The 13,788-nt window shown below is 47.5% G+C and overlaps 1 protein-coding gene across 1 annotated transcript; it reads right to left on the bottom strand.

Moving 5' to 3' along the window:
* Window positions 1-2,509: 2,509 nt before the first annotated feature.
* On the bottom strand, window positions 2,510-13,392 carry MKS1 (Meckel syndrome, type 1). The gene is made up of 14 exons (XM_017735321.1): window positions 13,310-13,392; window positions 12,818-12,915; window positions 12,493-12,621; window positions 12,068-12,172; window positions 11,230-11,338; window positions 10,322-10,378; window positions 9,398-9,440; window positions 7,735-7,805; window positions 6,823-6,886; window positions 5,207-5,314; window positions 4,552-4,685; window positions 3,783-3,865; window positions 3,595-3,692; window positions 2,510-3,115 (listed from the first exon to the last, which is right to left on the bottom strand). The coding sequence occupies exons 2-14, from the start codon at window positions 12,856-12,858 to the stop codon at window positions 3,009-3,011; spliced, it is 1,149 nt and encodes a 382-aa protein (XP_017590810.1). The 5' UTR covers window positions 12,859-12,915; window positions 13,310-13,392; the 3' UTR covers window positions 2,510-3,008.
* Between the last annotated feature and the right edge of the window lie 396 nt (window positions 13,393-13,788).

Raw genomic sequence — 13,788 nt, 5'->3', positions numbered from 1 at the left:
GGAAGGCGGGCTTGGGTTCCCGGGGCTTCTCCAGCAGAAGGAGAAGCAGCCGAAGAAAGCAGCTTCCCTCTCTGTCCAAACTCCGAGACCGACTGCCCACACAGACTCAGGTGAAAACAAGAGTAGCCAGATGCGCCCCACCCTGTAGCCAGCTCTTTTGTTTTTCTTAAGTACCCAGCCATTTGCTCCCCTAGCAACATGTATGGGCAAAATTCCTTTAACAGAAGAAAAAAACAGGAGACCTCCTAAAACCCCAGCACTGAACAAATCCCAATTTTCTCAGCCTTTCCTCATAGGAAAGGTGCTCCATCCCTCTAATCAACTTGGTGATCTCCAGTTCCAGCTGTGCACACCTGGTGAAAGCATGACCTCCTCTCCAGGCTGGATCCTTGGCAGGCTCAGAGCACAAATGCCAGTTGTGACTAAAAGATCAGTGACATTTTCATATATGTACATGTATATGGAAATTTGCTAGTTTAATTTATAAAAGGGCAAAGTCAAAGAGCATTTGCTGAGCGGTCTCTTAAAACCAGCTTTTACCAGCACCACTTTATTCTGTCAGGCCAAGGAGGCTGCAAGCACAACAGTGAAGAACTGCAAACAGTCTCTTACTTTAGAAGAATTGCTTGCTTTATTCCAGTAATTTTTAATTTTAAAATTTTCCTCTCAAGTTTCTCTATTCAGAGTTTTAAGTAGCAAAATAATACAATTATGTAAATCTTAGTGCATCTCACACTCAGTACACTAAATCCTGCCATGTAACTGGGCAACAAGTCAGGAACCCAACCTCATCAGAAAATTCCACTCTAACAGGATCTGTCATTGGCATCATCTCAATCAAAAAGGTGTTTTGTTATTTTATTGATAAAAAAATTATTATTGTAACCTTTTAACTCCATCCTGAGAAGCATTCAGAGAGATGCAGTTCAGCTTTTGGCAATAAGCACCACAAAAACACCCAGAAGGTTGTGATAAACACACGAGATTCTCTATTCAGAGTTTTAAGTAGCAAAATAATACAATTATGTAAATCTTAGTGCATCTCACACTCAGTACACTAAATCCTGCCATGTAACTGGGCAACAAGTCAGGAACCCAACCTCATCAGAAAATTCCACTCTAACAGGATCTGTCATTGGCATCATCTCAATCAAAAAGGTGTTTTGTTATTTTATTGATAAAAAAATTATTATTGTAACCTTTTAACTCCATCCTGAGAAGCATTCAGAGAGATGCAGTTCAGCTTTTGGCAATAAGCACCACAAAAACACCCAGAAGGTTGTGATAAACACATGAAGACCCACAATGTGAGTAATGATTAAAATGAAGAGATAACAAGCGCTACATACTCACTGAATGCTTTTCATCCTGAGTCAGTCATTACAGACCATGACAGAACACAGAGATCAGTTCTGCTGCTCCAGCACCAGATGTGGTACCTCCAGAGTCATCACATCAGCACCAGGCACATCACCCAGCTCCAGGCCGAGGACACTGTTCTGCTGCACAGGCCACACTTCCAACACATCCTGGTAGCCTCCTCCATCAAAATGAGGGGCAACAGGCAAGGAAGGTGAACAAAAGTCCCCTTGTAATTGAAACTGCCAGACCGATTCAAGCTGCCAGACAGATCTAGGAATTACAACAAAGCTCAAGGAAGGACAAACTCTGAGAGTTGCCGACTCTTTTTTGGACTTTGTTTTCTCATTGAAGACTGGGACAACCTCAAAATGGCAAGAAGGGAGTGAGGAAGACAGTGGAGCACCAGGGAATAAGGGGATGTTCTAACAACCACACACAGGGCTGTAACCATGAGTCAGTCTCATGTTCCCTGTGAAGGAGGAACTTACAGAGCAAAAGGAAGATGGCCAATTCATATTTCATATCCTGCCTCTGAATTCTGAATTCACAGACACATTCAAACCTGCATGGTCTCAGCTTGAGATTTTTCTTCCAATCCTTTGTTGAGAACAGAAAACACACAGAAATGTGACTCATGCAGAAACCAACACAGCACTATCAGTCTACAGGGAGCTATGTTCCTCTGAACTTCAGACAGAAATAAAAACGGGGAAAAAAACTGAGAAAAGAACAGGAGAAGAAACTGGGTAAAGAGAGGGTAAACACAAGCTTCCCCAGGAAGCACCACAGTGCTCTGCAATCAGAGATGCAACAACAAACCACCAACGAACATCAACTTCAAATGAACAGCTTGAACAGTTCAAAGTTCAGCAGCTGTGCAAATGTTATCAGCTGCTCTCACTGTCTGCAAACCTTCCAGCCCCAGACAAAGCTCTGTGGTGAACTAAGGGGAAGGTGCGTTTTCAACTGTATTCCTGAAGAAACTTCCTGATCACCACTGCAGAGCCAGACCTTATGGGCACACACAAAGAAATGCAGAATGTAACCCTTTTGTCCAGTTCTCCATCTGTCTTCCTTTGCTTTAATTTCATTATTACATGTGGCAGAGAGCTCTCTCTCTAGGAATTAATCAGTCTTAAGGCAGAGGTGGACGGATTGATTTTACTATTGATTGCCCTGTACACAACAGCTGACAACAATTATCAGCACTTCTCAAGAAGTTATCTACTCATTCCATTAATCTCCAACAGCATCTGTGCCTTGACCTTCAACATCACCCTCTTCTTTAAGAAGAAAACTAAATATACCAAGTCATGTCAATTTTTCTCATTATTTCCTTTTTAATCCCTGAAAGGTGTTACAGGGTTCACAGGTTCCACGTCAGTCTTTCAGAAGAAATGCAAAAAATTGGCTGTACTGTTAGAGCCTGGTAACAAAGGGCCTTGAAAAATGGGGCTCCTTCCACAGATACCTGTGGAAATGCAAATTCTAGGTCTGGAGGCGTTACAGGCTCCCTCTCCCATCCAGGGAAAACAACAAAGGAAGGGCTTCTGAAGCTTCCAGGCACCAGCACTGGGAGTCCTGCTGAGGGGTGGGAGCTTGTGCTGGAGGAAGATGCCAAGTGCTCCAAGCAACAGAAGTCGTGCTCACGGCTCCAGTGGATGGGGCACAGTAGAGGCAGAAGTGTTGATGAGGTCCTGGGGAAGACTCTCCCGTGCTTCCTGCATCCGGCGCCGTGCCCGCTGGAAAGCCTCTACAACACAGAGGTGACAACAGGCCAGAATGCATAAGACAGCCTCAGGGAAGGGGAGGGATGTGTCTTTCCAGTGAACATCATCTCTCCTGGTGCAGGATCTCACTTTCTGTGGTAAGTTCCACCACCAAAGCACCTGGTGTTGCTCCACCCGCTGCTCTCTGATTTCTGTACACAACAGAATCAGAGCCTGTGCCTCAGTGCCACCAGCTCTGCTCAGTGCCAGGCAAGACTGGGCAGCCCAGTCCAGGCTGTGCCCTCACACAGTGGTTATCCCTCCTGCCTGCTCAGAGCTGATGCCTCCTGAAGTTTCCAGCTCAGAGCAGAACATTTAACCTCTGTCATGGACTCTGAGAGGTCACAGGGGGGGGAATTACTCCCACAGTAATGGCTTCTCCTGAAATATCCTGCCCACTCTGTAAAAAGAGAACAAAAGTGAGCCAATGCTCACCAAGACAGAATGACACTGAAGGCCTTACCCAAAACATTGTAGACAGAGCTCTGCTGGCTGAAGCCTCCCAGTCGGTCCAGTACACTCTGCATGCGCTGCCTCAGGGCACTGTTCTCCAGAAAGGCTCTGCACAGAAGCACAGCAGCAGGTCAGGGCTGCCAAAACCAGCACAGGAGATGGAGTTTACAGAGCTCGTACTCCCTTTGCTGCACTCACTTGGACTGCTGCAGGCAATAGAGCCGGAACGTGACGCTCCCTGTGGTCTCTGTCCGGAAACCAAAGCGGCTGAAGTGCTTTCCCTGCAGGGATGGTACAGGTTAGAGTAACCTCACAGTGAAAACAAGCGTGATCCACCAGAGCACAAACTCGTGTGGGCACAGTCTTCCCTTCCTTGTAAGGCTGGTAAGAAGGGCACATAGTTCCAGGCTGTGTTGAGGGCAGCACCTAAACACTTGCAAGCTGACAGTGCAGTGCTGGGGGAGGGTTTCAACAACTGCATCAGGGCTTGTTCCCACACAAAGCTGCCACTAACATCACCCTGCTCATTACACCAGCAGCCACCTCTGCAGCTTTCCGAGGAACATAAAGTTTCTACCTGCCTCACACCCATCAGCTTCTTGCTTCAGGAAGCTGTTCCAGGCACAATACAACCCAACTTCCTCACAGAAACCCAAGAGAAGTCTACAGCTGGTACCAAATGCTGACCTGACAAACACTTTATAGGCAGGGATAAGCCAAGGCCTTGGTCCATGCTCCCCTACTTCTCTAAGCTGCTCGCCCCTCAGAAGGCACAGCTCTGCCTCAGTGTTTGCCCATTCCTCTGTTCAGGATCACAAGACTCACAGAGGAGACATTTCTTTAGTGAGAGGGACAGGATCAGCAGCTCATCCCTGTTCAAATCTGGTCCAGGCTGCCCATGGCCACCTGAACCCAAGAGCATAATGCACCATGTCCTGGCAAGAGGCTGCTCTGCAGCTGAGCCCACCTTGAAGGTCGATGGTATCCGGATGTAGGTTAAGTCCTCCAGCTCAGGAGATCCCCCAATGAAAAACCTCCTCATTTCAGCGACAGTTCCCAGCTCAACAGGACGCCAGGTAGGGATGGTGAGCACGTGGACACCTGGCCCAGGACAAGAGGACAGCTTAGCTGCTGTGACCTGTGACTTATTCAGTCACAGAGGACAGCAAAGGCAGGTGGATAGCTGCTGACCCAACCCAGAGCTGTCTAGAAATGGAAACACTGCACAGTATCAGAAACGTTCTAAAAGCATTCTCCCGATGAGTCAGCCCATTCTAGTCACACAGCCAGTGCTGAAAGTACCCCCTGCCCAATAGCAGCATCTCCTTGTAACACATGGGGGTCACTCCCAGATCCCACGTGAGACACACAGGGCTACTGTCAGTGTAAAGATGGATGCGCAGCATCACCCCAGAGCTTTATCACACCACACTGCAATGGCAGTATCAAAGGATCAAGGACAGCAACTCAAGATGTGCCTCACACCCTTCTTTGCTGCCCCCCAGACAGCTGACTGCTCTCTTCAGTACACCAAATCCCTGGGACTGGCTGAATCACTTCCCAAGAGGACCACTCAACTCATTCTCCCAGACAATTAACACGATGTCCCAAGGATGCTTTACCTGGAGATGCTGGCAGCACCAAGGACCCATATCCTTCCACACGATACCTCTGCCAGAAATCCAGGGATAGGACCTCAAAGTAGAGAACAGGCCACTGAGGGAGACTGTCTGCAAGATGGGGAGCAGGTCACAGCTTTGGGAAGGAGACGATCACTGAGAAAAAGAATGCTAAATGCCCAACTCCACTAGTAGGAAGCCAAAGAATCAGAGAATCATTTCGCCTGGAAAAGACCTCTGAGATCATCGAGCCCAACCTGTGACCAAACCCCCACCTTGTCACCCAGACTAGAGCACTGAGTGCCACCTCCAGTCATTTCTTGTACACCTCCAGAGATGGGGACTCCATCCCCTCCCTGGGCAGCCCCTTTTAATGCTTAACACCAACTCTGTGAAGAAATTTCTCCTGGCGTCCAGCCTGAACCTCCCCCGCAGCAACTTGAGGTTTCGTCTTGTCCTGCCCCTTGTTCCCTGGGAGCAGAGCCCAACCCCCAACTGGCTCTACCCTCCTGTGAGGGAATTGTAGAGAGTGAGAAGGTCCTCCCTGAGCCTCCTTTTTTTCAGGCTGAGCACCCTCATCTCCCTCAGCTATTACTTGTGCTCCAGACCCTTCCGCAGTTCTGTTCCCTCTCTGGATACACTCCAGCACCCTTCCACCACAGTCCTTTCTGTATTTCTTCCATAATGACTAACAAAGATTTATGGTTGATTAGCTTCCCCTGTAAAAGCTGAACCCACAGATTTGAGGCTGAAAACAGAACTATTGATGTTAAAAATTAGGGAAAATTCTTTAAGAGCCAAGTCCAGACTGTGCTGTTAATTATCTTTGAGCAGACAAGATAATCTTTCATGAATGATCTGAAGCCAAATGGGGGAACCTGTTTATCTCTGGCCTTTCCCACTGCTATTGGGGGAATATTAACTTGTATTCTCCTACACCTCTCCAAGCATTTCTTTTTTCCACAGTGAAACAAACTCATTGTGTTTCTTCTAGTCTGAAAATTCATTAGTGTTGGCTGAATACCCAAATCCAAAGCGTACATTGGATTCAAGTGGCAAGGCATGCCACAGCACTGTCCCTAACAATCGTATCCACAGAGCAATAGGACTGGTGAGGAAGCAGCAGGAACAGGCAGCAGAGAAGCCCAGCTTAAAATAGAGCTGAAGTATCAAAGTGACATGAACTATATAGGGATTATACAGGTCACTGAGCCCGTCTACAAATGTAAGACTCAGCACAGGGTTTTACTTGTGTACAAAAAAGCTGCCTGGTTCTCCTGCTGCAGCATCCCAGGGCTCGTGCAGCACACCAGGCACAGCAACATAGCCCTGCACCCCAGGTTTAAAGAGAGACAAGCCAAGATCCAAATAGTTTTCCAACCAGATAAAGCTGCCTACAGCCTGGAAACAGTACAACATCAATGAATCCATAAAAATGCTAATGGATTCCTGGGCAGGGCAAACACAGGATGTGTCCAGGGGTTGCGTGGTGATAGGGTGAACTTCTGCTTTTTTTGCTGAACCAAAAACACATCCCTCTGTCCTTTCATCTCCAAGAGGACAGACAGCACGATGGCTACAGTGGGACCAAAGGATTTCAGAGTAACAAGGAAACACACCTTCATCTTCTTGGGTGTAAAACAAATCCACAGTGAAGGGGTAGCAGAAGTATGCCACGTTATCCTAGAAAAAGAACAGGGCAGAGATCAGATTCCTGGGCAAGAGAATTCATCACCAGCATTGCAGAGGGCATAGAGACCAGGCAGAAAGGAACTAGTGGTAGAAAGCAGGTGATGCTGCCCAAAAAGATCAATCTAACAAACACCTGACTGTGGGATGGACCTGCATACACTCCCTAGTGCCACGTTGATGTAATAGGCTGTTGAAAATAATGGAAAAGGGGAGTGATACGCTTCAAATGAAAACTCTGTCACTTCCAGAACTACTGGGCAGCCACAATCTTCACAGAAGCCAAGCCAAGCACAGTACCTCAAACATTGGTACTACTGAAATGTTGTATGATAATTATTTTTGTAATATGAAAACACACAAAATACATTAAAAATCTGATAAAATTCAAATTTTGTAAGAGAGGAGCTGGAGACAGCAACGGAACCAACTTCCCATATAAGAGGAGGCTTCATTTTGGGAAGTCAGTGTAGAGTCTCTGCACATTCCTGCCCCAGGCAAGCTGGAACAATGCTTGGTTAACTCAGAGCATTGGGGAACACAAAAATCAAAGCTCCAAAGACAATCAGTCAGCAAGAATGAAGAAAGAAGTGAGGTTCCAGAAAATGCTCTGGAGTTGTTTTATCTGGTCTAGTTTTATTTGGAGTAGTTTCATTTGGACACAGTGGACCCTTGAAAAAATGACTAGTGTAATTAGAGTAAGGAGAATCCCAAACATGCTCTGCTCTTGAAAGGAGCCCTCAACTCAGGACTTTTGTTGAATATATCTGTAGTTTGTTACACATGTTCCACTCCAGAGACTGCCTGTTCAAACTGTTCTGCAGGTCTGAAAGTGTCCTTACCCAGCCCACTGTCTTGGTGGCACAGGTCTGCGTCACTCCTGAGAGCTGCTGGAATGGGGAACTTGACCACTCTGGAAGGACAGGAGAAGATGAAGGCTTGGGGTGAGACCAAACTCACAAACCAGAGCAGCTCAAAGGAGCATGTCAGTCCCTGATGACTGGAGTAACAAATAACATCACCCACCCTGACAATGACAGAATCATTTCGCCTGGAAAAGCCCTCCAATATCATCGAGTTCAACCTGTGACCGATCCCCACCTTGTCAACCAGACCAGAGCACTGAGTGCCACGTCCAGTCTTTCCTTGGACACCTCCAGGGATGGGAACTCCACCACTGCCTTGGGCAGCTCCTTCCAATGCCTGACCACCCTTTCCATTGAGAAATTCCTCCTGAGGTCCAACCTGAACCTCCCCTGGTGCAACTTGAGGCTGTTTCCTGTTGTCCTGTTACTTACCTGGGAGCAGAGCCTGACCCCCCACCTTGCTGCACCCTCCTCTCAGGGAGTTGTAGAGAGTGAGAAGGTCCCCCCCGAGTGTCCTCTTCTCCAGGCAGAGCCTCCCCCCGCCCCCCCAGCTCCCTCAGCTGTTCCTCATGACTTTTCCCTGTCCTGTTCCAGGCACTGCTCTTCAGAACACCCAGAACTGTCCATGAAAAGCATCAACTCATCTCAAGAGAAAAGTAGATTCTTATCTAAATGTACTGAGTAGCAGAAGTGGTATCTTGACAGATATATCCAGAGAGGGGAGCCAGAGCCATAGCTTTAGGAGAACTAAACATGCAGCAGGATATGTATGTCAGTGCTGGGAGCCTTATTTATCCATCAAAATTTAATATGTTAACGTCAGCACAAAACATGATGACAAGCACTGAAATCAGATAAGGTCACAGTGGTGGGGGGCACAGGAAGGCTGTTCTCTGCAGGGTAAGGAATGAAGTTTGAATAGACTGGTCACCACCACCTCTACATCCCAGCCTGAGCTGAGTTCTGCCATTTTAGCTCTGAAGGCCTCTGACTAGATCCCAGCCCCAGCACTAATTTTTGCTGAGTCCCAGCAGAGCTGGTCTGATGGACCAGCCAAAGCCTGTTTCATCTCTTAAACTGCTGTGATGTGGCTGGGAATGTGAACACTCACGGTTAGGCAGCTCCAGGAAAAAATGGACATAAAGGTTGTCATACTCATAGCCTTGAGCTGAAACTGAGAAGAGAGAATCAACTTCAGCCGTTTGCTTCCACACAAATTCTTCCCGCATTCACTGTCGATTTTTGGGAGAGCCACCACCAATAACCTCCAGGAAAATCAGTTACTGCTAGAAGCTGGGAAAAGCCACAGTCTTCAAAGTAACAGGAGATAACCCGTAGAGAAGATTCCCTCTCCAGACTAGCCCTGTCCCTGTATCCCTAACCAGATGAGGGAGGTCACACATTTAATTGGTTTCTTTGGGTAATTAATAGAGATTATAGCAATCTGCTGCAGCATTTGTAACCTCCAACCTGTAAATGCCTCTCAAGGGATTAGTCTGCAGCAAACAGGGAGGAGAAGGAGGAAGTAAAGGATTCTAGGGCCTCTTAAATCTAGGGATTCCAGAATCTTTGGATCATACCCTCAGCCATCCCAGGACACCCACATTAGCCCTAATTACTGTTTAGAACAAGGACTCACCTATTTCTCCATTCACGAAAAGTCTCAGAGTACCAGGAAGAGGCTGGAAAAATTAGCAGAGAAACAAGATAAGGAGCTCAGCCACCACTGGTGCAACCTCAACAACTCCTTCCCAACAGGATCTCACACAGGTACTTCATGGGTGTTTGGACATGAACGATTTACTGTTCTGGCCAGGGAGGAGGCATGATTTCTCCTATCACTTCCAGAAGTGAAAAGTCCCTCTGGAAAGAGTCTTTAAAGAGACCAAATCCCCCAAAACCCAGCCTGCAGGAATTTACTGTTCTGTAAACAGCTCTCTTACAGATGCCAAGATCGATATAACACATAGTGAGAAGTCACTTGCAGAAATCACAGTCCTGCTTCTCTCATGTTCCTGCATTTGCCCAAGATGAGGGAGGAGGGGGAAGCACTGAGACTCTATCAAAGTACTGGAAACCACAACTTCCACTGTTTGGCAAACAGTGTTTTGTTTGAGCAAGAGAAGATTGCAGTTGGGGTAACTCAGTGAGAAAGGAAACTGCATGAGTCTGCATGTGAGAGGGGCTGTTTACTTGCACAAAGTGGCACATAGAGCTGTTTGACACTGAAGAAGTTAACAGCAATCACTGTCCCAGAAGACATAAACTCTCCTTCCTTCTCAAAGTACTACAAAGGCCTTGAGGCACTGCACACAGCCTCACAGACTGTAGTGTTCAGAACGCCCTGAATGGGCAGGATGGATCTCTGCAGACCCCAAATCCACTGCAACTTGTCCCTTCTGACCCAATTTTTTGCTCAAAGCCACAAGGTAAAAGCTGCCAACACCCCTCCAGAATGAAACCGTCTTTGGAGACTGTGCTGCAAGTGGCAGCCGTGTGAACCAGGTCACCAGGCCCCAGAGACAACAGAGCTACAGTCCCTGCCAGTGCCTCTGGAACTCACCATTTCAAAGTCTGAGCCCACGAGCCCACTGAGGTAATCCCTGTGCCGCCCGTACAACTGGGAACACACACAACAACAACAACAAAAAAAGTGGCATTTTGATTATATCTGTTGTTACGTACTGCAAAAATTAAAGTGTATATAATTTAAACTCAAATTGCTACCAGGCTTAGCACACGTGGGGTTGTTACAGCAAATATGGAGAATGTAAGTATCTAATGGAACAAAGAAGCATAACTGCTAACACTGCACAGAACTTCAGCTTTAGTTCTCCAAGGCCAGTTTTAAAGGAAAAGAAGCTCTGAAGAATCAGATCTTAAATGACATCTTAAAAACACAGATACAGACTATTCCAAGGAAATGGCCAGGTAGAGATCAGTCTAGTGAAATCATTATTTCCTTGGTGACCACAAAACCAATAACGAAATGCACAAATAAAAAGCTAAACCAAAAAGTACTTTTATAAACTGTCAGAGCCAAAAAGGCAATTCAGAAAGATCAAAACATGAAATGGGATCCCAATATCCTGGGACATTACAGATAACAAGACATCATTTAATAAATATACAGGCAGCAAAAGAAGATTAAGGAAAGGGTTTGCCCACTGCTCAGAAGGGAAGGAAAAACACTAGCAGGTGACACTAGGAAGGCATGGAGTTGGGTGGTTTCTTCCATCAGTTCTCACTCCCTAAAGCACTGCAGCCAGAGGCAGGACAACTACAGACAACCAGCGGTCATTATAAGGAATAAGGGATGAAGCAAGGAGTATTTGCTGCAGTTCTCAGATCCCTGAGCAGAGACATTTTGTCACTTCAGGTGTGCACAGCACCAGCAGTTATATCTCCATGAGGGTCTGAGCTGCCTCTGTTACTCAGAACTAGTGAACATGTTCCACGGCCAGTACTTACATCTCTGAACACACGCTGCTCACGCTCCTCCTCCTCTGGCTGCACCTGGGCAGATGCATTCTCAATGGTGTATTCCCACACCTCTCGCTTCTCTCCATCCACCTCGATCCTGCAGAGGCCCAAAACACATGGGAAAAACTCCCCGATTATGCAGAGAATAGGCACAGGCATCGATGGGGCCCTCCTGACCCAGCAGTGTCCCCTCCACCCAGCCTGTGCAGTGAGACAAGGGCACTCACAGCCCTCTCCTCACTTTCAAGTGCCTGCCAGCATCATTCCCTCAAAATGGGAGACTTGCTTGCATCCGTGATATGCATAACGTAATTTTACAAGGGATGTGGTGATAGAACAAGGGGGAATGGCTTCAAACTGACAGAGGGCAGGGTTAGATAGAATATTGGGAAGAAACTCTTCCCTGTGAGGGTGGTGAGGTCCTGGCATAGGTTGCTCAGAGCAGCTGAGCAACTGCTGAGTGGCTGCTCCATCCCTGGAAGTGTCCAAGGCCAGGTTGGAGGGGGCTTGGAGCAACCTGGGATAGTGGAATTTGTCACTGCCCATGGCAGGGGGCGGAACAAGATGGGCTTTAAGGTCCCTTCCAACCCAAACCATTCCATGATTCCATGATAACCTGCATCTCTAGAGACTTGCACCAAAGCCCCACACAGCACACACGCAGTGAGAGCATAAGCACCTAACAATATTTTCCTAGAAATCTCTGAAATAAATGAAGTATTTCTCAACTTAAGTGCTGATCCCCTGCCTGAAGGGTGACCAGGAAACAGCCATTTCAGCCCCCTACCCCAAGTGCCAGGAGAGGTCCCAGCCCTGTCCCACTCACCGGTAGGCTCCTTTGGCGTCAGTGAAGTCAGGCTTCACTGTGATCACCCCATTGCCATCCACCTTGATTGTGCAAAGCACATTTTCATACTCCCTGTGACCAAGCCTGAAGGAGGACACCAGAAAAACACAGTCTAAACAGAGAACATGGACATTCTCATGTTCTGGAACAGCAGAGCTGGTAAAGGAACTTGGGGGTACAGAAGGGAACACATACACACTTTTCTACATTGGTTTAGAAGTCTTTTGGAGGTATACACTCAGCTGCCTCCCAACGGCAGAAAGAGGCAGAAATAAATTGCATCCCATGTTACTGAGCTCTTGGAAATCTCTCCCCTTAACTAATGAAAGAAACAGGAGTTTTGAGTAAAGAGGGAAGATGGATTTTCTTTTGGGAAATTCTGATCACTTCAGGATTTTACTTACTTCCCATAAGGTCCCAAGTCCCCCATGATGTACATGGTCTGCACAGGTGTGTTAATTACATGATTGTTCTTTATAAATTCTTCTGAAGGTTCCCAGGTGATGATTTTTGTCTTGAGAGAACTTGCTTCTCTGTCAACAACAGAACAGCACCGGTCACAGCTCACCTCAGCAGCACCAAACCCACCATGATGAGGAGTCACAGTGCTGGATTCCATGTGTGACACAGCTCAAGCCACCAGCTCCCACGGACCAGGCTGATCCACAGCTGGGGCACCAGCACCACAAAGCCGGCATGAACAAGCTCAAAGCCCCAGTTTGAACTTACACAGGCCTACGGTCCTGTCTTCTCCTCCTCACACTGGCCATCCTCTCGACCAGATACGATGGCACTTCATGATCCAAGTCAGTTACCTTCTGGCAGAGCTGAAGAACAGACAGGAACTATCTTAACTGGACACCTTTCCCAAACACACCTCTCCTCTTGGAGGAGGGAACAGGTATGCACACAACCACATGCAAGGACAAATTGCTAGATGACTGCAGAATTCCTTCACTGTTCTGGTGGCAAAATACAGCTCACTCCACCCAGCAAACTTCCTACAGAGCAGTGCTCCTACAGAGCCAGTCCCTCTGGCTGTCCCGATCATTGCTCTGAAGCAGGGACATCCCACCCCAGGTCTGGGGCACCAGCAGAAGCTGCTTTGTAGCAGTGTGTTCTCCTGCACTCAAGGTATCTGCCTGGCTGAGAACCAAGAAATGTTCCCTCTGCAGTAAACTCGGAAGTTTTGACAGACACTGAGTAACTAAGAGCTGGTACCTCCTCTAGGTTGGTGAATCGGTCGTGGTCAGTGTAGGTGAAGATGCGACAGTTCTTCCGACCTCCAGCCTTCTCCAGTTTCTGAATCTCCTCATGGTACTGCCAGTCCAGGGGAGTCTGGCAGGCCGACTCATTCAGGTACAGATCCACCTCAAACTGACAGCACCACAGGTAAAGCACAACAGCTGCCTTTCACCAGCTTTGGCAAAGCCACAAACATTTTTCAGCTTTTTTCCAAAGCCACCCCAGAGACAAGACCCTTTGGGAAACTCAGCAAATAACCCAAGCTCCAGAGTAGCTCCAACACTGCTCAGGCATGCGGCAGCCAGCAGCACCACCGATGGCCACCTGGAAGGGCTTGGGCACAGCAGCTCACCCTGAAACAAGGAACCCCACAGTAAGGTGCAGAAAAGGGGGTGTCAGGAAGCTCCCCCAAGCCTGTCCAGTTCTGGACAGACAGGAGACACATGGAGCTCCTG

Source organism: Corvus brachyrhynchos, unplaced genomic scaffold, assembly GCF_000691975.1.
Source record: "Corvus brachyrhynchos isolate BGI_N302 unplaced genomic scaffold, ASM69197v1 scaffold15, whole genome shotgun sequence".
In the NCBI taxonomy this organism is placed as follows: Eukaryota; Metazoa; Chordata; class Aves; order Passeriformes; family Corvidae; genus Corvus; species Corvus brachyrhynchos.
This window is presented reverse-complemented; position numbering and strand designations above follow the sequence as displayed.